A 25533-nucleotide genomic window follows, 5' to 3' on the forward strand; every position below is an offset into this window, starting at 1 on the left:
TACAGTTGAATGCAATGGTGACGCTGGGAGCCGTCAGCATCTTGCTCCACCACTTCCTGGCCTGTGTGCTCCCCAGGAGCAGGCGTAATGCTGCGACGTCAAGTGCCTGCTGAGCAGAGCACGAAAACGCACAGGCCGGAGTTCATCCCTAGCCTGTGCAATCTGCTACTCAGCGATGACGTCACTGCATTACGCCTGCTGCTGGAGTAGAATGTGCTTTGTTAATTGGGGGAATATAGCTAGGGGAGTATGACTTTTTTATTTTATTAACACTAAGGGGGCAGCATTATTGTAAGACTGGACATGAAGGGAGCAGCGATACTGTTAGGGGGGCATAACTACTGTGCCGGGGCACTAAGGGGGTATGACTACTGTGTGGGGGCACTAAGGGGGCATAACTACTGTGTGGAGGCACTAAGGGGGCATAACTACTGTGTGGGGGCACTAAGGGTGCATTCTACTGTAATGGGGACACTAAGGGGGCTTAACTACAGTGTAGGGATACTAAAGGGGGTATACCAACTGTGTGGGGGCACTAAGGGGCATAACTACTGTGTGGGGGGCACTTAGGGAACATAATAACAGTAAAGGGTGCACTAAGGGGAAATTACTACTGTTTTGGGGTACTAGGGGAGTAGTCTGTAACGGGGGCACTAAGGGGGCTTAACTACAGTGTAGGGGCACTAAATGTGCATCACTACTGTGAATTTCTTAGTCCTAGATTCTAAATCTGTTTTGAAGTTTGCTCCGTGTAGGGTTCTCCAAAGGAACATACAGATTTAGCAGAATAAAAGGAACCGTGATAACACGTCTCAGTGATATCTTGTGACAAAGACCATTGAATCTCTAATTTACTATTCATAAAAATTTACTTTTAATGCTGACTTTGTAAAATGTCTCTTGTGACCAAAACAAAACAAAATTAAAACTATCAGTTGTGTCACTTCATTTTGTCACTGCTGTTTAGATCTACAACACTGTGTTAGGTCTACAGCAGTGGACTAGATAGGCTGGTAACGGCGCGCTTGTTCCACTCTTCCCTCTATCTAACTCTGTCCCTCACTACTATTACTGTGCATTATTGTCTTTCGATTCTAATGAAGTGTCACCCCTGAGCTAAAAACTCCCTCAAGCACTGCCCGTCCCCCTGAAGACGCCAGAGTAACTGGTGAAACATGTCAGGGGGCAGTGGTTGAGGGAGTTTTTAGCTCAGGGGTGACACACATTAGAATTAAAAGACACTACGGACAAGAATAGGACATGCTATATTTTTTTCTGCGGGGCCACGGAACGGAGCAACTGATGCGGACAGCACATGGAGTGCCGTCCGCATCTTTTGCGGACCCATTGAAGTGAATGGGTCCGCACCCGAGCTGCAAAAAATGCGGCTCGGATGCGGACCACAACGACGGTCGTGTGCATGAGGCCTAAAAATGAAATTATTTTACTCCATTTTACCACTGTCTTGAAGTACAATATGTGACGAGAAAACAATCTCGGAATGGCCTAGATAAGTAAAAGCGCTTTAAAGTTATTACCACATAAAGTGACACTGGTCAGATTTGCTAAAAATGGCCTGGTCCTTAAGGTGAATAAATGGCAAGGCCCTGAAGGGGTTAAGTTAGAAGTATATTTTGTTTAGGAACGTATAATATTAAATATCTTAATAGACATTTATGTTTCCTAATGAAGAGTGCCTATCTATAATAATTAATTTCCTATTCATATATCTTGTTGGCAGTTTATCTCACAAATGCCATCAGAAACACAATCATCTCATTACCCGATTGCCTGTCCTGCCACCGCCGCTCTTTTACACAATTCATGCCCTCCTCCTGTGGTTTGTTAGCGGATAAGCTCAGTACATCAAGTGCGCTCAGAAATGTGATATCACCTTTCACGATCTCCAGTGAGAAGTCAATCTAGACAGACGAGGGTTGTAGCAATGATCCTATGCCGCATACAACTGGGAGCCCAGGAGGAATTTTATCATCTTTTACATTTTGGTCAACAGGTACAGAAGAGGCATCCTTTGATATTCACAGATCAAAGCTTTCACCATCTTGAAATTCATAATTGCACTTGACACAAAGTCAAGCAGAAGTATGTCCACCTTGTGCTCGAATATTCAGTTTTCTGTATACTCTCTGATCTGACAGTTGGGTTAATGCCCTGGTGACATATGATTGTTGGAACAATGAACTCCTGACCTCAGGTAATAGCCTGTATAGTAATAGGAGAATTGGGCCATCTCTACATATAGGGTAGACCACCCCATATGTTCAATAAACAATAGACAGTACTATTCCATTAAGAAGTTCAAGAGCCGACATGCATTGCGGATAAAAGTGCATTTACACGGTCTGAGAATTGGACACGACCCAGGAGAGTAACGACCATAGCGGCAGACCATGCGAATACTATGGGGCCCAGGGCAAGAGGGGGCCCAGTCTTAGTTGGGATTATCTCCTCTTCTACTGGAGGTGAAAACTTGGTCAGGACTCTACCCTCTAAAGGAACAACTTTTAGCAAATGAAGCAGTGGAAAAATGGCCCAAGGGTCTTTGAAAAGACTTTAGGCAGAACCCCTTCTGTCCTATGTGGGGGGGCTGGTTTGATCCTTGCTATGGGGCCCTTACTTCTCTATGTACGCCACTGACACAAACGTTCCTGCGAACAGTCATTCCCCACAATCTGGCCACGTAAATGTGATGCCAATCACCCGATGAACAAGTGTGCAGGGAGACACCCACAACCGATAACATCCATCTGTACCTTTATCCATAAACTTCTATAAGGAATTAGAGAAGAATGACACAACATAAACATAAAGAAAATAGATGCTCCTGAATTATTATTACATGGGGAATACAAGCAGTTACTAAAACAGACAAGTCAGGAGAGGTGACAGGTCTTCTCTAAAGGGCATTCGTGAGCAGTTTTGTACCTATCTCTCTGCAACTGTAGCACTTTGATTGACAGGACCAGGCAATGAAAATGTCATCACACCTGGCGCTGTCAATCAAAGTACAGAACGTCTAGGTGTAATGGTAACGCCCCTGTTGCTCCTAGGGGCTCATTTGCATATATTAAAACATCATTTTTCTCAGCAATGCAGGCACTGGCACATATGAACATGGGACCAACACAGATGTCTTCAGCTGCCAAGAGCACAGGTAACAGGTCAGCCAGTGTCATAGGTACAAAACTGCGGACAGATGCCCTTTAAACTCCCTGGGATTTTCCCAGCTCTGTAGGGTACCAAGGACCTGTCCTTTGACTTCTACAAGAAAAACAGGAGTCCATCTACAGGAAGGTGTGGACCTCTACATCATTGTCTGCCAAATGTAAAAGGGACTGTGATCAGGTTCAGTTCCAAGGTACCACTTGGAACTGAACCTAAGTTCGGGAAATGTTTTTTTTTACAGTAGAAATTGATTTATGAAATTATCATGCGAAGTAATAACTTCGGCTGATAGGAGCAAATACATTCTAATAGCGAGTGCTCCGTACAGTATTCAAACGAAGTATTATGCGAATCGACTTCGGATGTTTCATCAGAAGTCGATTCGCTCATCCCTAATCATAGTGTCTGTAAATTGCTGTGGAATATCTCAACGCTATAAAAGTGAGCAAAATAAATATGTAATTATCCTGCCCTCCACACACAACTGCACCAGATCTTAATTCACCATAATGAGGGAGCCTGTTGGGACTTCATGCTGGCCGTTGTTCTGGCCGCATAAAAATCCTGACAGGTCCCTTTTAATTTCATTTAGCTGATATCCAACTTAAAGGACGGCGCAAGCCAAACATGAAAATTATGACTGGCGGTAACCACAATTTCCTATTTCTTCAGCAAAGTGACAAAAAAATTGAAACCCAAAAATAGAAGGAGAGGAAGGATCCAGCGCGTTGTATAAAAATCCAAGGCTTTATTGGAAATGACCGCACCAGACGGTTATAACATGTAAGCAAGTGAAGCTTTTACTGAGAAGATGGTATTTTTACTGGAATTTTCTAATACAGCCTTGGATTTTCTACAACACGCTAGATCCTTCCTCTCCTTATATTTTGGCATTTCTGGAAGTCCAACAAGCTGTGGATCCGCACAAAGGATTGGGTTGTGTTTTCCCTGAGTGAGCAGGTTTTCCACTACCACCAAAGTGATAGGAACCGCAGAATCGAATATTCTGGGTGCTCTCCTAGGGGTCCTCGTACTATAGGACTAAATTGGCTCTTCTTACAGAAAGAACATCATACAGGGGACAAAAAGTTTAGCAATTTCATAAAACTACTAGATCACTAAAAAGTGGTTACGAAGGATCAAGAAATTAAAAGGATATACAGATTTTTGAAACCATTTTTTTTTTGTGGATCTGTCTCCTGCATTAGTTCATAAAAAATATAAAATAAATAAAAAAAAATTACAGCGGCCATAAAGAGGTCGGGAAAAGACAGGGAGAGCACTGAAATGAACACATAACCATTAGTGTTCATTGGTTCTCCTCTGCAAGTAACCAAATGCCACTAATGTATATATGAGTATTACACTCACCGGTAATCCGGTTTCCTGGAAGTCTCCATGACAGCACAACCTGAGATTGACTTCCTCTGATAGGACAGGAAAAAACACAGAGAGGTTAAGAACCCCACCCCTTCCCCTCATCACCAGTGTATTTATAACAGAACGAGGAAAGGGGAAAGGGGAAAGGAACTATTAAAGGAATCTGAAACCAATAAAGAAAAAAAGGGTGGGATATATGTGTGCTGTCATGGAGACTTCCAGGAAACCGGATTACCGGTGAGTGTAATACTCATTTCCCCAGTCGTCTCCATGACAGCACAACCTGAGAACTAACAAAGTAACCTTATTTTGGGGGGGGGGGGGGGGGACAACAGCACCCAGGACCTTGGGTATGGGCCCACTTCCACATGGCTGCTCTGCAAATCTGCTCTAGTGATGCAGAGGCCCTCTCGGCCCAAGAGGTGGAAACAGATCTTACAGAATGGGCTTTGAGAGACTGAGGAGGCTCCCTGCCAGAAGCCATGTAGGCCTCAGAGATGGCACACCTGATCCAACTGGATATAGAGCTCCTTGCTCCCTTTTTTCCCTTATTGGGGCCACAGAACTGCACAAATAAATTCTTATCAATTCGCCAACTTTTTGTGACTTCCATGTAATGAAGAACACATCTTCTAACGTCTAGGTTATGATACTTTACTTCCTGATCATTCCTAGGATTGGGAAAAAAAGGAGGGAATAACAATATCCTAGGACCTGTGGAAGGTGGACACCACCTTGCGGAGGAACCCAGGGTCTAATTTAAAGACGAGTTTGTCCTCAAAAATTGAAAGAAAGGGTTCTTGAATCGACAGGGTCTGAAGCTCACATACCCTTCTTGCAGAAGAAATGGCCACTAGAAAAATGGTCTTGAGGGTGAGCCATTTAATGGATAGGGAATCCAAAGGCTCAAAAGGAGTATGATAGTACGGTATTCAGGTTCCAGGGAGCGACCAGGTTTTTAACTGTGGGTCTCAACCTATCAGCTGCCTTTAAAAATCTAGACACCCAGGCATTCTCATAAAGACTGGTGTTGTAAGGGGCTCCTATGGCAGAAACCTGTACTTTAAGAGTATTAGGGGAGAGGCCCATGTCCAACCCATCCTGGAGGAACTCCAAGATGAGAGGGATGTCTGGTGAGGATTGGTTAAACCTTGAATTCACCCAGGCAGCGAACTTCTTCCAGACTTTAAAGGTAGGACCTACAGGTATTTGTTTTCCTACTAAGAAGGAGAGTATCCACTACCCTTTGAGAGAGGCCTCGGCCTAATAGGATGGATTTCTCAGTAACCAAGCTGATAGACTGAGGAGTCTGGGATTCGGGTGAGGGGTTGGACCCTGCATCAGAAGATTTTTCTCCAGGGGAAATAGGATTGGGTCCTCCTGACTGAGGGATCTCAGGAGACCGAACCAGCCTCTTCTGGGCTAGAAGGGAACGACTAGGATCAGGACACATCTCTCTGCTTGGAATTTTTGGAGGACTTTTGGGATCATCAGAATTGGGGGGGGGGGGGGGGAAAGGGGGGAGGCATACACCAGCCCCGACGTCCAGTCCTGGGTGAAGGCATCCACTGCCACAAACGGATCCTTCGGGTTTAGAGAGAAGTAATGTGGAACTTTGTGATTTCTTTTTGAGGCAAATAGGTCTAGGGATGGAATGCCCCACTGATCTTGTATTTTTTGGAAGGCTGGTTGTGACAGACTATTCGCCTGGATCCAGCCTCTGCCGGCTTAGGAAATCTGCTTGAGTATTAAGTGAGCCTTTCAGATGTACCGCCCCTAATGATTTCACATTCCTTTCTGCCCAGAGGAATATCTGTCTTGTGAGGTTCTGAAGATGACCGTGCCTCGACCCTCCTTGATGTTGTATGAACGCTACCGCTGTGGAGTTGTCGGAATTTATTAGAACATGACAGTTTTTGGCCTGAATCTGGATTGCTTTGAGGCCTTCCCATATGGCATAGAGGTCCCCTGTAGTTGGATGACATTCTCTTCTGAGTTTCTGACCAGGCACCCTGAAAGGAACCGGTGGCAGAAAGGGCACCCCAACCCCAGGAACTGGCATCCGTCGTTAGTGATAGTACATTTTTTTGGCTCCAGGGAAACCCCGTCTTTAGGTTCCTGTCTGAGAGCCACCATATCAAGGAGGCCTTTATGTCTCTGGTTACTGACATCCTGTCTTCTAGGGTCAACTGGGATATGTTCCACCTTTTTAGGACAAGGCTCTGCAGAGGCCTCATGTGAAATTGGGCCCAGGCAACGGCTGGGATGCAGAAGGATAGAAGACCTAGAACCCTCATAGCCTGACGGATAGACTAAAAACGCATCTTTAGGAATTGTTGGACTCTTAGTTTTAGATCCTGGATCTTTGTAGGAGGAAGAAAGGATCTTTGGAGTGTCGAATCCAGTAGAATGCCCAAGAACACTCTCCTGTGACTTGTGATTGGACTTTTCCCTGTTGATGATCCACCCCAGGTTCTGAAGGTGAGAGAGGACCACCTGTAGATATATTAGGAGGAGATCTGACATTTCTGCCACTACCAGCAAGTCGTCTAGATAAGGGACCACTAAAATCCCCCTGCGGTTTAGAGAGGCCACGGCTTCTGCCATAACCTTGGTGAAGATACAAGGAGCTGAGGCAATTCCGAAAGGTAGACAGGTGAACTGATAGTTGCGGATCTTTCCCTTCATCTTCACTGCAAATCTCAGGAACCTTCTGGAAAGGGGATGTATTGGGATGTGGAAATAAGCATCTTTGAGATCTATTGTAATCATTTGAGCCCCCTTCTTGATAAGTTTTACTGCAGTCTTGACCGTTTCCATTTTGAATTTGTGATATGAAATGTGTTTGTTTAGTGGTTTTAGGTTTATGATGGTTCGGAATCTCCCGTTTGGTTTCCGGACCATGAATAGAGGCGAGTAGTGACCATTCCCCCATTCCTCCTTGGGGACGTCTTCTATTGCCCATAGGGACAGGAGTTCTTTTATACTCCCGGACAGGGAGGACTCTAGGGATCCCTGGAGTTGGGTTATTACAAACTTTTGCGGGGGAAGGGAATCCAACTCTAAAGAATACCCGTTTTTTATGATGCTGATAATAAACGGGTCTGTGATGGTCTGTTCCCAGAAACTTAAAAAGGAACTGAGCCTTCCCCCGACTCGGATGACGTCATTGTTTGGAAGAGGAGGCGGAGGGACCACCCTTATTGGGATTAAAGAGAAAGCTTTTCACTTTATTCCCCCTGGTATAATTCCGTCCTCCCGACCTTCCACGGTCAGGTCTGGAATCCTGCTGCTGCTTGCGAAAAAACTGTTTTCTATTCCCAGATTTATCTTCGGGGAAGCCTCTTTTACGGTCAGTAGCCTGCTCTAAGATTTTGTCCAAATCAGGGCCAAACACATATTGTCCATGGAATGGTAAAGATATCAGCTTATTTTTAGAGGCTATATCTTCTGACCAAGCTTTTAACCACAGGACTCTCCTGATGGTATTGGAGAGTACTGCAGTGCGAGCCGACAGCCTGACCGACTCAGCGGAAGCATCCGCTAGGAAATTTGTGGCCTTCCTGAGTAAGGGGAGACTATCTAGGATTTGCTCCCTAGGGGTCTTGTTAATTCGGTGTAGCTCCAACTGTTCTAACCATACGGCTAAGATGCGGGCTACACAGGTCGCAGCCACCCCTGGTTTTAATAGGGCTGCAGTGGCTTCCCAGGTTTTTTTGAGTAAGCTCTCTGCCTTTCTGTCCATGGGATCTTTTAATTGGGCTGCATCCTCAAAGGGCAGGACCGTACGCTTAGCGACCTTGGCCACTGGAGCATCGACTTTGGGAATGGACTCCCAGTCCGTAAAATCCGCCTCTTCAAAGGGGTACCGTCTCTTTATGCCACGAGGAATAAATCAACATTTTTCAGGTTTAACCCATTCTGCCTTTATGAGTTTCTGTATATTATCAGGAACAGGAAAAACAGATCTCTGCCTCTCCCCCAGCCCCCCAAAAATTTCTTCTTGTACAGACCTAGGTTTCCTAGGAATTTCCATCCTAATCGTGGCTCTTATGGCTTTAATTAGATCATCAATATCTTCAGAATTGAAGAGAAACTTTTTGTATTCATTACCTTCATCAGACTCTTGAAATTTTTCCAATATTTCAGAGTCTGAGAATTCTGGATTAAGAGAATCGGAATCACTACCAACATTCATAATATCCTTAGAAGAACATGGTCTATGTGGGGGTGGGGGTGGGCTCCAGGGCAGACATGGCAGACTGGACTTCCACTCTAACTATGGATTTTATTTCCTCAAGTAAACTGGAAGACTCCGACTTGACTACTGAGGAGGTACACTCTTTACATTGAAGTTTAGACCCAGAGGAAGGTAAGCGCTTAGCACAACGGCCACACTTCCTGGGTTTAACTTTAGTGGAAGAGGAGGACTCCTTTTCTCCCTGCAATACAAGGGAGAGAAGGGTCAACTACTACAGGGCAAACAAACATACGAGGGGCGCCTGAAACAGGCTACTCACAGAACCCAAGGTAGTGGGGGGCTCCAATCCAGAGCCGGCGGTGGTAGGGGCACTCATCGTCGGTCCCGTCCACAGCAGGATTACCAAAACACTGCAGGCAGGTGAGGAGACGCTGGGCGCACTCTGAAGGCCGCCATGACAATTTGAAATTTACCGCCAGGCTCCCGGCCGTGCGCCGCGTGACGTCAAGATGCTAAGCCACGCCCCCTCAGCATCTGACGTCATCACCCGGCGGCCGAAGGGAAGAGCGTCTTAGCCTCACTCCGGCCGCCTATCCACTCCGCATCAAGCCCCACTGGACCGCCGCAGGAGGGAGCTTCGCTGGGGCCACCAAACACAGAGGGACCCGGGCACAAGCCGCATACAGAGGAGGGAAGAGCCGGACCTCCGGAACCGACCTCAGGCCTGACAACAATCCGGTAGGAGAACCAAACAAAAAAGAATAAAACTTGCAGAGTTAAGCGAAGGAACTCAGACGAGCTCCCAGCACACCTCTCTGGTATTCCTTCCTTGACAGGACAGGAAAAAACACTGGTGATGAGTGGAAGGGGTGGGGTTCTTAACCTCTCTGTGTTTTTTCCTGTCCTATCAGAGGAAGTCAATCTCAGGTTGTGCTGTCATGGAGACGACTGGGGAAATATATATGTATATACACATACACACGGTGTATATATATTAATTTTTATTTATATTTAGTTATTTTTTGCCATTTGGGGTAACTTAGGAAATAGACTTTATTAACGAAAAACTCAAACCATTCTGTTAGCAACCCCAGGCCATATGTGTGCAGCTATGTCTGGTAGTGAGCTCACCCGTGTAGCGTAGACATATGTTTTTATACACTAATTGTTGGGGGTCCCCCACCAATTACACGTTGATGGCTTGTTCAGAGGAAAACCTGTTCAGCCTGTGCAATCCATTCAGCCCTTGCTGCTAGCATGATAGTTATGTCATGATGGTGAATGTCATAAATTTAAAGTGCAAAAAAGCAACAATTGAATAACGTTATATGTATTCCAAAATTGTGTCACTAAAAACTACAATAGGTCCTGCAAAAAACAAGCTTTCATATGACAAAATTAACAGAAAAATGCAAAAAAAAGTTGTTAGAAAAAATAAATAAAAAATAATCAAGATTATAATTTTCTTTCTTATTGTAAAAATTTGGGTATGGCCACGCAGTGGAAATATCAGTGCAGATTTATCGGAAGATTTCCAGAAGATTTATTCCTCTGCATTGCAGAAAATTAAATATGCAGCATAAACTGACACGCTGAGGAGTTAAAATCTGCACCGCAGGTCGATTTACAGTTCAGATTTTTTTCCGCAGCGTCTAAAAAAAAAAAAAATGTTTTAAGATCTCATCCACTTGGTTGGGATGTAAAACGGTTTCACTCCTGTGTGAACATATCCTAAAAATAAAATAATTAACATACCGGTAGTTTGAGAAAAGTTTGATTTACAGAGAACTGCACTTTTAATTTAAAACATTAGTATATCTTTACATCTTACTTACAACTTATTCTGTGATAACTATGTTAAATTAGGGTTGATTCGAGTATAGAACTTTCGATACCCAATCGATACTTTTTTGCCAGTATCGATTCGGTATAAGGAGGTTCATTTTTTCGATACTAACTAGACTCTCCTCTTATGGCACTCGGCGCGCGCGCCGACAGTTGAGAAGGAGGGAGGGACACGGCCGCGCTGAGCCTAATGAATTGAGCGGGCTCTGAAGCTGCCCGCACCACTGCCACCAATGAATGTGCCGCTATTAGTTAAAGCAGGAGGCTGGACGGGGTAGGGAATACACTGCTGCGCCGTCTGAGCAAGTGAGCTCGGTGAACGGCAGCAGCCTCCTCCTCCTGAGTGTCCTTCCCAGAGTCAAGCAGCCAGCATAGCAGGTGCCTAGCCATTGTGCCACCAATGATAATTAACCTTTAATACAAATACATCTCCTGTATCTGTAATAAAGGTTAATTATCATTGGTGGCGCAGTGCGCCCTCCCAACCCACCAAGTATTAAAATAATTGGTGGCGCAGTGCGCCCCCCGCCCCTCTCCAGTATTGAAATCATTGGTGGCAGTGGCCACAAGGTCCCCTCCCCTCCTCATTGGTGGTACAGTGGCAGTTCTGATCGGAGCCCCAGCAGTGTAATCACGAGGCTCCGATCAGTTACCATGGCAGCCAGGACGCTACTGAAGCCCTGGCTGCCATGGTAAGCTCCCTGCTTCTGTGTGCATTATGCACAGGGCAGCAGGGAGAGTGTGAAGTCCTATTAACCCTAATAGAGATCTATTAGGGTGAATAGGACAAGGGATTAAAAAATCTAGCCCCTAAGGGCAATAGTTATTAAATAAATAAAAAGTAAAAAAATAACTAAAAAAACACCAAATTATTAAGTATAAATCGCCCCCTTTCCCAATTTTACATATAAAATATATAAACAATAAATAAACATATTACATATCGCCACGTCTGAAAAAATCCAAACTATTTAAATATTTTAAAAAAACTCCTATGTGGTGAACGCCATAACAGAAAAAATAAATAAATAAAAACCGCACGATTCCCAATTTTTTTTAGTCACCCCCAAAAAATAGGATAGGACTGTTCAATTATGGGCCGGACATTCCATAAAATGCGGAATGCACGCGGCTTTTTTGGTGTTTTATTTTTTTTGCGTGGTATCGAATGGTATTGAGTATCGCAATACTTTTTTATGGTATCGAAACCGAATCAAAATTTTGGTATCGAAGCAACCCTATGTTAAATATCATTTCAATTCAGAAAAACATTTAAAAAAAATCTATAACAATATGCGCCACTAAATGCAAACTACATATATTAGTAAAGCGGGTAAAGCCAGTGAAAAGCCGTGGGTTCTTTCAGCATGAGAGGATTAGTCATATCTTCAAAAAACTTGGTAGATAACAAAATGAGTGTCCTGCTTTCCACCTACATATGTACCACACAACAGAGGGAAATTACAGACTAAACCAGCAAGATTTATTCTGTTCCTTAAGATAGATAGAAGAATAAAAATGCTTTACCTAATTCACAAATGTATCCATGATTGGCAAATAAGACGAGGGAATAAAATAAGACTTTATTTTTTCTAAGATATCGATTTTAATATTGAAGACCTATCCTAAGCAATCAATATTAGATTGTTCGGGAGTCTGACTACTGACATTGAGCACTGCAGCTTTTTTAAATTGCTCCACACACTCAGCACAACGTAGCAAATAGTAGCGGTTTGGCTGAATACTGTATTCACTTGAACGTGACAACGCTGTGATACCCAGCACAGGCGCTACTATATGCACGGAGCACTGTATACATTAATCCTGTCTATACTGTACACAGAGTAAAGCTTGATTGTGCCAAATTTATCACAAGGGCTCAAGCTGGATTAGAAATGTGGTGCATGGCTAGACATTTCTTTCTAACTTTATACCACCTTTGTGACAAAATTTTGGTGCAAAACGATGCATCTTTAGTCAAGCCCTTTTCCACTAAACCATGCCCCCTACCAAGCTAGGTGAACTAAATAGTAGTCTCCTGGTTGGATGGTGAAGCGAATAGTAGTCTCCTGGTTGGATGGTGCAGCGAATAGTAGTCCCCTGGATGGATGGTGCAGCGAATAGTAGTCTCCTGGTTGGATGGTGCAGCGAATAGTAGTCTCCTGGTTGGATGGTGCAGCGAATAGTAGTCCCCTGGATGGATGGTGCAGTGAATAGTAGTCTCCTGGTTGGATGGTGCAGTGAATAGTAGTCTCATGGTTGGATGGTGCAGTGAATAGTAGTCTCCTGGTTGAATGGTGCAGTGAATAGTAGTCCCCTGGTTGGATGGTGCAGTGAATAGTAGTTTCCTGGTTGGATGGTGCAGTAAATAGTAGTCTCCTGGTTGGATGGTGCAGTGAATAATAGTCTCCTGGTTGGATGGTGCAGTGAATAATAGTCTCCTGGTTAGGGCGTGGTCTGGCTGCCGAGGCGCGCGGATGTAGTGTGATACAGCTCCGGAGCTAGCACTGTATTTCAGCGACCTACACAGCGACTAAATCCACGGTGGACACCTAAATACTGAAAGGGAGAGTTACTGAACCCTTCCTGAAGATGACGGGTCGAAAGAAAAAAGCGGTGACGCACCCGAAGCTGACAAAATTTTACTTCACAAGGGAAGCGGGAAGGTCCCAAGATGGCGCCGGAGACCGGAGCGCAGCTACAAGCGAACGCAAGGTCGCCACCCACTCAGCTAATGGCTCGGACCCAGACAGAGAGCTGGCTGTAGGGAAGATACCGAGACCTGCACCCGACGAAGGAGAATCCTCTACAGGGCAGGAGGGTGAGTGCGATGCGATCATTTCTATCCAGGCGCAGGGGAGAAAAGCGGCAACAGGAGCAGCAGATTCCCCACATTCCCCACAACGCATCAGATCTCCGGAACGGGAGGTTACCCAAACAGGTACTTTGGGAACAGATGGGGACCTACAAGATACAGGGGAGGCTGAAATTTTAGCTTTGCCAGTTACTAACATGGCCCTGACGGACACTGTGATGAGAGACATGCTGCTGATACAGAGGCGCTCTCTCCTGCATGATATGCGCTCCATAGTGGCCCCTTTAAGATTAGAGGTGGAAGACCTGGGGGCGAGAACGGATCACTTAGAACGCAAATTTGGGGACTTTGCAGGCTCCCATAACGACCTCATCGACGCTCACTATGCGTTAGAAGCTGAAGTGGAGGCCCTGAAAAACAAAATGGCGGATATGGAGGATCGCAGCAGGCGTAACAACATAAAGCTAAGAGGGATACCTGAAAGTGTTGCCTCCAAGGACATTCCCTCATATGTAAGGGCGCTGATAAAATGCGTCTTGCCTCAAAGCAGTGACAAAGACCTAGAGATAGATCGGGCCCACAGAGTCCCGCGTCCCAGGCATTTGGATGAAAATGTTCCTAGAGACGTCCTGGCCAGAGTCCACTTTTACTCTATTAAGGAGCAACTAATGTCCTCTGCTAGGCAAAATGGGGGACTGCCAGCTCCATACCATCATGTTTCGTTATATGCAGATCTATCGGCTGCAACACTTAGGCAAAGAAGGGCCTTGATACCTATTACAGCGGCACTACAAAAAGCCAAGATTCAATACAGATGGGGATTCCCGGTGCGCCTCATGATCCATCAAGACGGGAAATTCTACATTATAAAGTCTATAGAAGAAGGCAAGGATTTGTTGCAGAGTTGGGACATCCCAATGGACTTAATAACGGAACAACGCCGGGCTCCACCTGACAAAATCCAGAAGGACTGGGATACTGTCCGTTAAACAAGGGTTCACCAGAAGGTGGAATTGATCTCAGTGCAAATGCCGGGGTTGAGTGCCTGTCCAATTAGGTTACTACTCAGGCTTCAGACAGGACATTTATACCCCGAGTTATTTTAGGTTTACGGAGAGCCTGTTGGCTCTTACGGGTATACCTATAAGTTATGATTTTAGTTATGTGTTATTATTATGTTTTAATACTGTTATATGATGTTACATCCATGAATAGTACCATACGTAGGCCTGTACAAGAGTCCACCTCCTCCGTGTTCTGGTGGCGGGCGCGCTGGCTGGGAGGCGTCCTGCACCTTTTTTACAGTATATTATGCGATTTCTTTACCTTACGCTTTAAACTGCTTTATTATGGTAATATCTTTTGCAAGCATTAATACAAATGGTTTGAACAGTCCAATGCGCAGATCTCACCTATGGAGGGAGGCTAGGTCTCTTAATTGTGATGTTCTAGGGGCACAAGAAACCCACATACTAGCTAAGGATGCTCATAGACTACAAAATGCACAATTTCCCCACATCTTTCAAGCCCATTCCAACTCCAAAACTAGAGGGGTGATGATAGCTATAAAAAATTCTCTAGCATTCACACTAATAGAGCAAACCAGTGACTCAGCAGGGAGATATGTAATTCTAGTGTGCACTTTAAACAATGCTCCTTTCACCCTGGTATCAATTTATGCTCCCAACAAGGGTCAAACTCGGTTCTTGAAAAAAGTATTGAAAATAATTAGTAAGAAAAAGAAGGGGCAACTTTTATTATTTGGGGATTTCAATCTAACTACAGACCCAGAAATAGATACATCCTCTTCATCAAGTAGAACTAACCAGTCCCTAAGTGATACCTTGTGGAAAGCAGAATTGTTTGACATTTGGCGTATCAAACACCCATCAGAGAGGGACTATACGTTTCATTCAGGGGTACACAATGTTTATTCCCGCATTGATATGTTCTTGATAGAAAGGGAGGCACTGACAAAGGTTATAGATGCAGGAATAGGGCAGATTAAGTGGTCTGATCATGCTGTAATTACAATGAAGTTGTCAGAAGAAAACAACTACTCCCCAAGATATCTTTGGAGGAGCAACCCCATTTTATTATCTTGTCCACAGCATGGTCAGCGTATTGAATCTGTCCTGAGAGAATTTTTTCATCTTAATAAACAAGAGGATACTAATCCGGTGGTACTATGGAATGCCCATAAGGCATTTATAAGAGGGACGTTCATCCAACAGGGGGCGGTGCGAAAGAGGAAATTAGAGGAGACCATAACACAGTTGCTCAACAAATTGAAACAACTGGAAGATAGGAACAAGAATAATCCCTCACCCTCCAATATGGAAGCCTTAAAGCAGACCAGGCAGGATCTGAGGAATCACATGTTAGAAACCTTTGAAAAAGGACTCCGGAAATCTAAAGCACGCTATTACTCCCAGGGAAATAAAGCAGGTAAACTTCTAGCGGCCAGCCTTAAGGCAAAACGGACAAAAAGTAGAATACCGTATCTCTTACACCCTATTACACAAACAAAAATGTATTCCCCATCAGATATAGCAGAGGGGTTTCAGACCTATTACCATGATCTTTATAATCTGAAGGACTCAACTCCATCTCCCCCAGACCTGATCAACAAGATAAGAAGATATCTTAATACTCTGAATCTACCCACTCTAACCAGGGAGCAACTTTGCACCCTCAATACTCACATAACAACTGAGGAGGTTGAACGAGTGATAAAATCCTTGCCTCAAGACAAAGCCCCTGGCCCAGACGGGTTTGCGAGTCATTACTATAAAAAGCTCTCACATATCTTAAGCCCCTTTCTACGGGATTTTTGCCAATCCGCCCTGAAATCTGGTAATTTCCCTGAAGAAAACTTACAAGCCACTATCATTACTTTACCTAAACCGGGTAAACCAGCGGATAAACCCCAAAACTTTAGGCCCATATCTTTATTAAACCAAGATATTAAAATCTATGCTAAACTTCTGGCTCTTAGGTTAGCTGCAATACTCCCTTCCATAATACACACTGACCAAACTGGTTTTGTTTCAACCCGCCAGTCCTACTACAATACTAGGAGAATGCTGGGCATTTTCCACCAAGTCAAACAGCAGAAGAGTCCTATGCTGGTTCTGGCTTTAGACGCCGAGAAGGCGTTTGACAGAATAAGATGGTCATTCGCATTCTCGGTGCTCTCGAACATGGGATTTAGTGGTCCAATCATGTCCGCAATAGAGGCCTTATATAGCAACCCCACGGCTAGGGTATATGTCAATGGGGCCTTGTCAGAGTCGTTTAGTTTAACAAACGGCACTAGACAGGGTTGCCCACTGTCCCCTCTGATCTTTATTATAGCCATGGAACCACTAGCTCAAGCTATAAGAATGGACCCCCTCATCCCGGGGGTTATGATTGGAAGCCAGGAGCATGTAATTTCACTTTACGCAGATGACGTCTTACTAACTCTTTCATATCCAGAAACATCCTTAGCAGCGGTTATGAGTCAGATAGAAATCTATGGAAACATATCATACTACCATTTAAATTCCTCCAAGACACAGGCATTGCCGATCAATATCCCGGATACCTTAACTAGGTCCTTTAAAGAGAAATGGGACTTTGACTGGTGTACAGACAGTATTAAATATTTGGGAACTAGTATGACTCCCTCGTTGTCCAAACTGTATAGTCTCAACTATGAGTCCCTACTAACAGAAGTGGGTAAAGACATAGATAATTTCCATAAGCATGAAACATCGTGGTTAGGTAGGATTGCTGCTTTTAAAATGTTTATCCTCCCCCGTTTTTTATACTTATTCCGTACGGTCCCCATTCCGCTACCAAATAGGTTTTTCAGCAAAGTGCAACACACAATATCCAAATATATATGAGAATACAAGAAACCAAGGGTGGCTAAAAATATTATTCAGAGACCCAGAGATAGGGGTGGCCTAGCGGTCCCAGACATGAAAGCGTATTACCTGGCCACTTTGGTATCCATGCTTAGAAGCTGGAAACGAGAATTAATGGAAATCCCTTGGGTGCAAATAGAACAAGCACAGGCAGCTCCGTTTAGTTTGCCAGACTTATTCCATTTACCTTTCTGGAGCATTCAGATCCCTAAGAATATGAACCCGATAATTGTTGCATCTGTTTCAGCTTGGCAGCAATTTCATAGTATAGATAATGAGGGACACCCGCCTAATGTGATATCACTGCCTTTTTCTTTTATAAAAGCCTTACTTCCACACGTAGATCTCTCAGGGTGGGTTTTGAGGACTGAGGGTACAATTGAACTATTGTATGAGAATGGAACGCTGAAAACCTTCCAAGCCTTGCAGGAACAATTATTGGTTCCCAAGTCTGATTTTTTTAAATACTTACAAATTAGGCATTTGCTACAATCACTTCGCCCTGCTAACCTGAAATATAATCGAATAGGCATGACATTTATTTCAGGTAATTTTAAAGGGATTAAGACACTATATGAGGCATTACTTCAGCCAACCCAATTTAAAAAATCTCACCCCATGCATAAATGGGAAAGGTCTTTGAATATCGACATAGCTGAGAAAGATTGGCAGAGATCAATCAGAGTGATCCATTCTAATTTACAGTGCTCCTCTCACGTAGAATCAGCTCTGAAAACAATCTTACATTGGTATTACACCCCAGAAAAATTGCAACATATGTATGAGGGGGTGTCTGGCGAGTGTTGGAGGGGATGTGGAGGAAGAGGGACGCTTCTTCACATCCTCTGGCAATGCCCATTGATTTCAGAATATTGGGAGGCATGTGAAAAGATGTTGGGCCTACTACTCCCACAAAAGTTGGTATGGTCACCGCAACTTGTCCTACTATTGATTGGAGTGGCAGATCTTCAGGTGGAAAACAGGAAATTGGTTTGTGTTTTCAATGTCCAAGCTAAATTGATGTTATTACAGAGATGGAAATCTCGGGATATTCCACATCTGAGGGACCTAGTGTCAGCAATTAATACCACTTTTGCCTACGAAAGAATTATAGCCTTAGGGAATGGCACTTATCAAAAATTCTTGAAATTGTGGCAAGTTTGGATGTCGTCTCCATATTGCAAAAAGTGATGGGAAGGAAAGAGGAAAAACATTCCCTGAAACATACCTTGAAATTTAACTAGTAGATTTAGACTCACACGAGTGTTGGACAACCAATAAAGAATAAATCTTGCAGATTTATAAAGTATGTCGAATGTAAGGGGGAGGTGGTGGATACTTTCTTTTAGATACTCTTTTCGCATGCTCCTACAGTGGGGGCCTATGGTTCGGAAAACATTAAGTTTTCGGTTTATGGGCTGAATAGGCTTCAACATGGATGTCATATATGTGTGTTTGTTTACTTTGACAAGGGTTATGTCACTGTACTATATTTGTTATTAATAACTCAACTGACAATGCAAGTATTGTAATGCATTTTTATTGTATTGTGTATTACATTGAAATACCAATAAAAACGATTGAAACAAAAAAAATAGTCTCCTGGTTAGATGGTGCACTAAATAGTAGTCTCCTGGTTGGATGGTGCAGTGAATAGTAGTCGTCTGGTTGGATGGTGCAGTGAATAGTAGTCTCATGGTTGGATGGTGCAGTGAATAGTAGTCTCATGGTTGGATGGTGCAGTGAATAGTAGTCGTCTGGTTGGATGGTGCAGTGAATAGTAGTCGTCTGGTTGGATGGTGCAGTGAATAGTAGTCTCATGGTTGGATGGTGCAGTGAATAGTAGTCTCATGGTTGGATGGTGCAGTGAATAGTAGTCTCATGGTTGGATGGTGCAGTGAATAGTAGTCTCATGGTTGGATGGTGCAGTGAATAGTAGTCGTCTGGTTGGATGGTGCAGTGAATAGTAGTCGTCTGGTTGGATGGTGCAGTGAATAGTAGCCTCATGGTTGGATGGTGCAGTGAATAGTAGTCGTCTGGTTGGATGGTGCAGTGAATAGTAGTCTCATGGTTGGATGGTGCAGTGAATAGTAGTCGTCTGGTTGGATGGTGCAGTGACTAGTAGTCTGCTGGTTGGATGGTGCAGTGAATAATAATCTCCTGGTTGGATAGTGCAGTGAATAGTAGTCCCCTGGTTGGATGGTGCAGTGAATAGTAGTCTCCTGGTTCGATGGTGCACTAAATAGTAGACTTCTGGTTGGATGGTGCAGTGAATAATAATCTCCTGGTTAGATGGTGCACTAAATAGTAGTCTCCTGGTTGGATGGTGCAGTGAATAGTAGTTTCCTGGTTGGATGGTGCAGTAAATAGTAGTCTCCTGGTTGGATGGTGCAGTGAATAGTAGTCTCCTGGTTGGATGGTGCAGTGAATAATAGTCTCCTGGTTAGATGGTGCACTAAATAGTAGTCTCCTGGTTGGATGGTGCAGTGAATAGTAGTTTCCTGGTTGGATGGTGCAGTAAATAGTAGTCTCATGGTTGGATGGTGCAGTGAATAGTAGTCTCCTGGTTGGATGGTGCAGTGAATAGTAGTCTCCTGGTTAGATGGTGCAGTGAATAGTAGTCTCCTGGTTGGGTGGTGCAGTGAATAGTAGTCTCCTGGTTGGATGGTGCAGTGATAATTTTTTCCATTACGCCATTCGCCTTTTTTAGACTTTAATAGTAAGGGCATTTTCGGGTGTGGCGGTGCCCATGACGTTTATATTTTTTTTATAGTTTATGTATTTATTTTTTTATTCTAGGAAAAGGAGGGTGATTTAAATTTGGTAGCACCTGACACAAAGAAAACCATGAATCATCAGACCCGGTCACCTTCTTCTATTGCTCCAGTTTTGATGCTCCCATGACCATTGTTGGTGCTTTTAGCCATGGGCACTCTGGTCTGTCTACATTACAACAAGCTGTGAAGTAATTCATGTTCTTACACCTTTCTATCATAGTCAGCAGTAACGTTTTCAGCAATCTGTGCTACAATAGGTCTCCTGTGGGAGATAAACTTCACTCCCCACGTGCATCAATGAGCCTCGAGTGTCCATGACCCTGTCACATGTTCAGAAGTTGTCATTCCTTTGACCGATTTTGGTAGGTACCGTTACTGCACAGAAGGGACGGTTAGTGTTTTAGGCAGTTATTGTGCCCGCACAGAAGTGGATGCAGTTAGGGACAGCAGAGGAAGCAGTCACGTGAATAGATCATGTGCCTGCTGCCATCTTGCATCCGATGAACACAGAGACTGCTGGCCGCTAGTGTTCACATGACCCATAAATGGGCAGCAAGGGACCTTCAATTCCAAAGTGTATTTAAGACCCATGACACATTGGCAATATGGCGGCTGGTAGCGAGCCACTTGATGGTGAAAATGTGATGAAGGAATAAGTATCACTCACCTCTGGGGTGGTCTTACGAAAAGTATCCTCCCCCTTGATGACACGGTCAATGACCACTTTCTTCAGGGTGCTGTATTCCTCTGGCGTCAGGTGAATGGACTCCAGTGGTTGTTTACAAGCCTGACAGTGACCACTGTGGAAACAGTATGTGTTACTGAAAGGTGGCAAAGCCTACCAGAACAGTCAGCCACACATACAGAGGGGTGCCATAACTATTCTGGGGTGGTTATATAACTTATGGAAAGACCAGAGCGGCTGGTCAAGACACTGCGGGTATACTTGCTTGCACACACATAAAGAACCTCCCTGAGAATGCATGTATATTCATGGGCTATTCCCATCTAAGGATATGCCACCACTTTATGATTGTTGGGGGGCCCATTCACCTGAATGAGGACACTGCGGCCATACCCCGCAGAGAGGCTATGCGGGTAGTTGCTGGGCAGGAAAAAGCAGTAAAAGATCCTTGAGCTTCCCAGTGGTCAAAGCCCCATTTTTCATAAAGTGGTTATGATCATGAGCTAGTATATCCTAAGATGGGAATAAGTTAAAAAAAAAAAAACTACCAAAAAATTCACATAGGTCTCTCTACCCTCCGCTGTGGAAGCTGGAGGAACACACGTGTCTAAAGTTTTATACGTTAAAAAGGGAAAATATATTTTGATGCCAGGAATTATATAATATAATCCAAAGTGAATAAATGGTATGTTTATATATGCGATCCCAGATCCGGCAGGCTGTTCCTGCAGCCGGATACCATTATAGTCTATGGGGTCTGGCGGTGCGCGGCACTATCCGGGTATGGCCGAGTTCACATCACCGTTTAGCTCTCCGTTCTTCTGATCCATCATAATAACAGAAGAAAAAAACGGATATGTTATCCTGAGCATCAGTTAAGCCCCTTGCAGACGAGCGTGTCCGGATTAGGTCCGGATGCGTCCCGATGCATTGCGGCAAACCCGCGCGAGTAGGAAGGAAATTGCGTTCCGATGTTCAGATTTTATCGAGCGGGTGCAATGTGTTTTGCACGCGCGTGATAAAAAACCGACTGTGGTACCCAGACCCGAACTTCTTCACAGAAGTTTAGGTTTGGTTTAGTTGTAGTGTAGATTGTATCATTTCCCCTTATAACATGGTTATAAGGGAAAATAATAGCATTCTGAATACAGAATGCATAGTAAAATAGGGCTGGAGGGGTTAAAAAAAATAATAATAATTTAACTCACCTTAATCCACTTGTTCGCGCAGTCGGCATCTCTTCTGTCTTCATCTGTGAGCAATAGGACCTTTGATGACGTCACTGCGTTCATCACATGGTCCATCACCATGGTGATGGATCATGTGATGAGCGTAGTGACGTCATCAAAGGTCCTATTGCTTACAGATGAAGACAGAAGGAGATGCCGGCTGCACGAACAAGTGGATTAAGGTGAGTTAAAATTATTATTATTTTTTTTAACCCCTCCAGCCCTATTGTACTATGCATTCTGTATTCAGAATGCTATTATTTTCCCTTATAACCATGTTATAAGGGGAAATAATAATGATCGGGTCCCCATCCCGATCGTCTCCTAGCAACCGTGCGTGAAAATCGCACCGCATCCGCACTTGCTTGCAGATGCTTGCGATTTTCACGCAACCCCATTCATTTCTATGGGGCCTGCGTTACGTGAAAAACGCACAAAGAGGAGCATGCTGCCATTTTCACGCAACGCACAAGTGATGCGTGAAAACCACCGCTCATGTGCACAGCCCCATAGAAATTAATGGGTCCGTATTCAGTGCGGGTGCAATGCGTTCACCTCACGCATTGCACCAGCGCGGAATACTCGCCCGTGTGAAAGAGGCCTTATGAGTCACCTCTGTCAGAGATCAGTTATTTTTGACGGGAGAAAAAGTCCTGAAAAAAATACTTTTGTTCCTGTCAAAAAGAACTGGTGGAAGTGACACAAACGGATGGAAACAGATCATAACTGATGCTCAAAATAATGGCTTTGTTTTTTTCCCCCATTCTACTAAAACAGGGATACTCAACCTGCGGGCCTCCAGCTGTTGCAAAACTACAACTCCCAGCATGCCCTAATAGCTGTAGGCTGTCCAGGAATGCTGGGAGTTGTAGTTTTGCAACAGCTGGAGGGCCGCAGGTTGGGCAACTCTGTTCTAAAAGATCAGAAGAATGGAAAGCTAAATGGTGATTTGGCCTATGGTGGATCTGGAGAACTCTGGCATGCTGCTCTTTGCCGGAACAGCCTGCTGGATCCATGATGACGCAGATGTGAACGTCCTGCATTTGCATGGTACAAAAGAGCACAAGAACGTCCTGCCAGCACTACAGAGAAAATGCATGATTTGTTTGCCAAGAACCTTGCAAGATAAAAAAAATTTTTATTTGCATGGCAATCTAATGACAAGAGCGCCTCCTACTGGACATTTAATTGTAGGACATGAATAAATCTGTGAATTTCTGTGGGAAATGCAAATCTACATGTATTCTACTTTAGAATACAAATGTAACACTTACCTGTCTGTGACTTTGGTAAGCTGCCCTTTCCAAGTTTCATTGGGAATTCTGAAAAAAAAAAAAAGCAATTTATACAACAGATTTTATCAGGTTTTTCACTACTAGATTTTTAACTGTCAATGGATCAATGACCTGCTCTGGAAGAGAACTGCCGGCAAGCCTCTTCCCTGTACTGTGTCTGCGCTGGTTCCTGAAGCGCATGGCATTGAGTGAGACTTAAGGAGAAGTCAGGGTCTACACTGCCCGACTCTATCAATCAAAGTGCACAGGGCGCGGCAGAGCCTCTCGGTGTAATGGTAACGCCCCCGTTGCTCCTAGAGGCTCATTTGCATATATTAAAACACAATTTTTCTCAGCACTGCGGGCACATATGAACATAGGACCAATACAGATGTCTTCAGCTGCCAAGTGCACATGTAACAGGTCAGACAGTTTCATCAAGTTCTTAAAACAGTGGCACAATTTAGCTACCAGTATTGCACAGGGATATTTGGTACACAGGTTTTTTCACGCAGTCAGGCCTCGTTCACATTTCCATTTTTCACTGACGTGTCCTGTCCGCACACGTACCCATTGATTTAAATGTGTCTGTTCAAATTTCAGTATTTTCTTTACTGCCCGTAAATAAATCACGGGGACATGGACTACTTTGATCCGTGATGCGGACCAAGCACGCCCATTGAACTCTATGGGTCTGTGAAAATCACTGACACACATCCGTGTTGTGTCTGTGTTGCGTCCGTTTTTCACTGAAGACTAATAGGGGATTCTTTGGAAATTAATTTTCAGCTGAGCAATGTCAGTGAATTACGGATGACACACGGATGGTGAAAACGGACACACAGACTTCACAGAGGAAACGTATGCTTTTTTTCACAGACGTGACACCGACACAAAATGTGAACGAGGCCTCAGTGTTTGGTCAGTGATTTCCATCAGTGATTATGAGCCAAAGCCAGGAGTGGAGCCCCCACAGACATAAGGGAAGGATCTGCACCTGTTCTGTGTTTCTTACCCGCACCTGGTTTTGGCTCAAAATCACTGATGGAAATCACTGACCAAACACTGACGTGTGAATATGGCCTTAGCCATCACTTTATTCATTCTCTGCAGTATGGAAATGGTTTTCAAAATGCTTGGTGCAGAATTAGTAACTATTTACTCCTCTACTCCTCAGTCATTACTTTTTTTTCTCCAAAAAACTAACTGCTTGGAGGAGATTTATCAAGATTGGTGTGTGCTGATATCTCCTGGAGTCCTGGAGGATGCACATAATTTAGGAAGAGGCACAGGCCTCATCATAATTAAGGCATATCCTCCTGCATTCCCTACACCCGACTGCAATCTATGGCAGCTTGTAGTGCACATACACTTCAGTCATTATTTACACCAGACACTGGCGTAAATGATGATAAATATGCTGGGGCTGATGTCCTTGCAAATACCCTTCCCTCTTTTCAGAAAGTTTTAAAGGTAGTGTAAAAATGCCAATCTTGCTTAAAGGCTATGAACACCATTTTACTCATTTGGGGTTAAAAAGATTTTTTTTTATTCGTTATTAAAAATGTCCAGCCGTTTTTGAGATATAAAAGTTAAAAATCAGTCTGTTTGGAAGCTGTCACAGTCTGTTTTCTTTGAATCCCATCATCGGACGGCTCATGTGTAGCTCTTACTAGGGATCGACCGATATTGATTTTTTAGGGCCGATACCGATAATTTGTGAACTTTCAGGCCGATAGCCGATAATTTATACCGATATTCTGGGAATTTTCATTTTTGAGAAAAAAAAATAAATTCCTACACAAATCTGCTGAAAATTAATGTTTATTGTTAATGTGTATTTTTTTTGTTTATTGTTAATGTGTATTTTTTTTTATTTTTTTTATAAATCTTTTTCATTTATACTTAATATTTTTTGTGTTTTTTTTTTACTAACTTTTAGCCCCCTTAGGGACTAGAACCCTTGTCCTATTCCCCCTGATAGATCTCTATCAGGGTGAATAGGATCTCACACTGTCCCTGCTGCTCTGTGCATAGTGCACACAGCAGCAGGGAGCTGAACATGGCAGCCAGGGCTTCAATAGCGTCCTGGCTGCCATGGTAACCGATCGGAGCTCCAGGCTTACACAGCTGGGGCTCCGATCGGAGGAGCACGGGAGAGGGGATCCTGTGGCTACTGCCACCAATGAGTAATACTGGGGGGGGGGGGGGGGCGCACTGCGCCACC

The 25533-nt window shown here is 44.0% G+C and overlaps 1 protein-coding gene across 2 annotated transcripts in view; it reads right to left on the reverse strand.

Moving 5' to 3' along the window:
• The window catches only part of LOC120982427 (protein only RNase P catalytic subunit), a 92498-nt gene that overhangs the window by 62932 nt on the left and 4033 nt on the right, over positions 1–25533 (reverse strand). For both annotated transcript variants that reach the window (XM_040412557.1, XM_040412558.1), the window contains exons 2-3: positions 23307–23354; positions 20786–20918 (exon numbers count right to left, since the gene is read on the reverse strand). In XM_040412557.1, coding sequence (XP_040268491.1) covers positions 20786–20918; positions 23307–23354 — 181 coding nt within the window. The remainder of the gene's footprint in view (positions 1–20785; positions 20919–23306; positions 23355–25533) is intronic.

This window comes from Bufo bufo, chromosome 11, assembly GCF_905171765.1.
Source record: "Bufo bufo chromosome 11, aBufBuf1.1, whole genome shotgun sequence".
Taxonomy (NCBI): domain Eukaryota; kingdom Metazoa; phylum Chordata; class Amphibia; order Anura; family Bufonidae; genus Bufo; species Bufo bufo.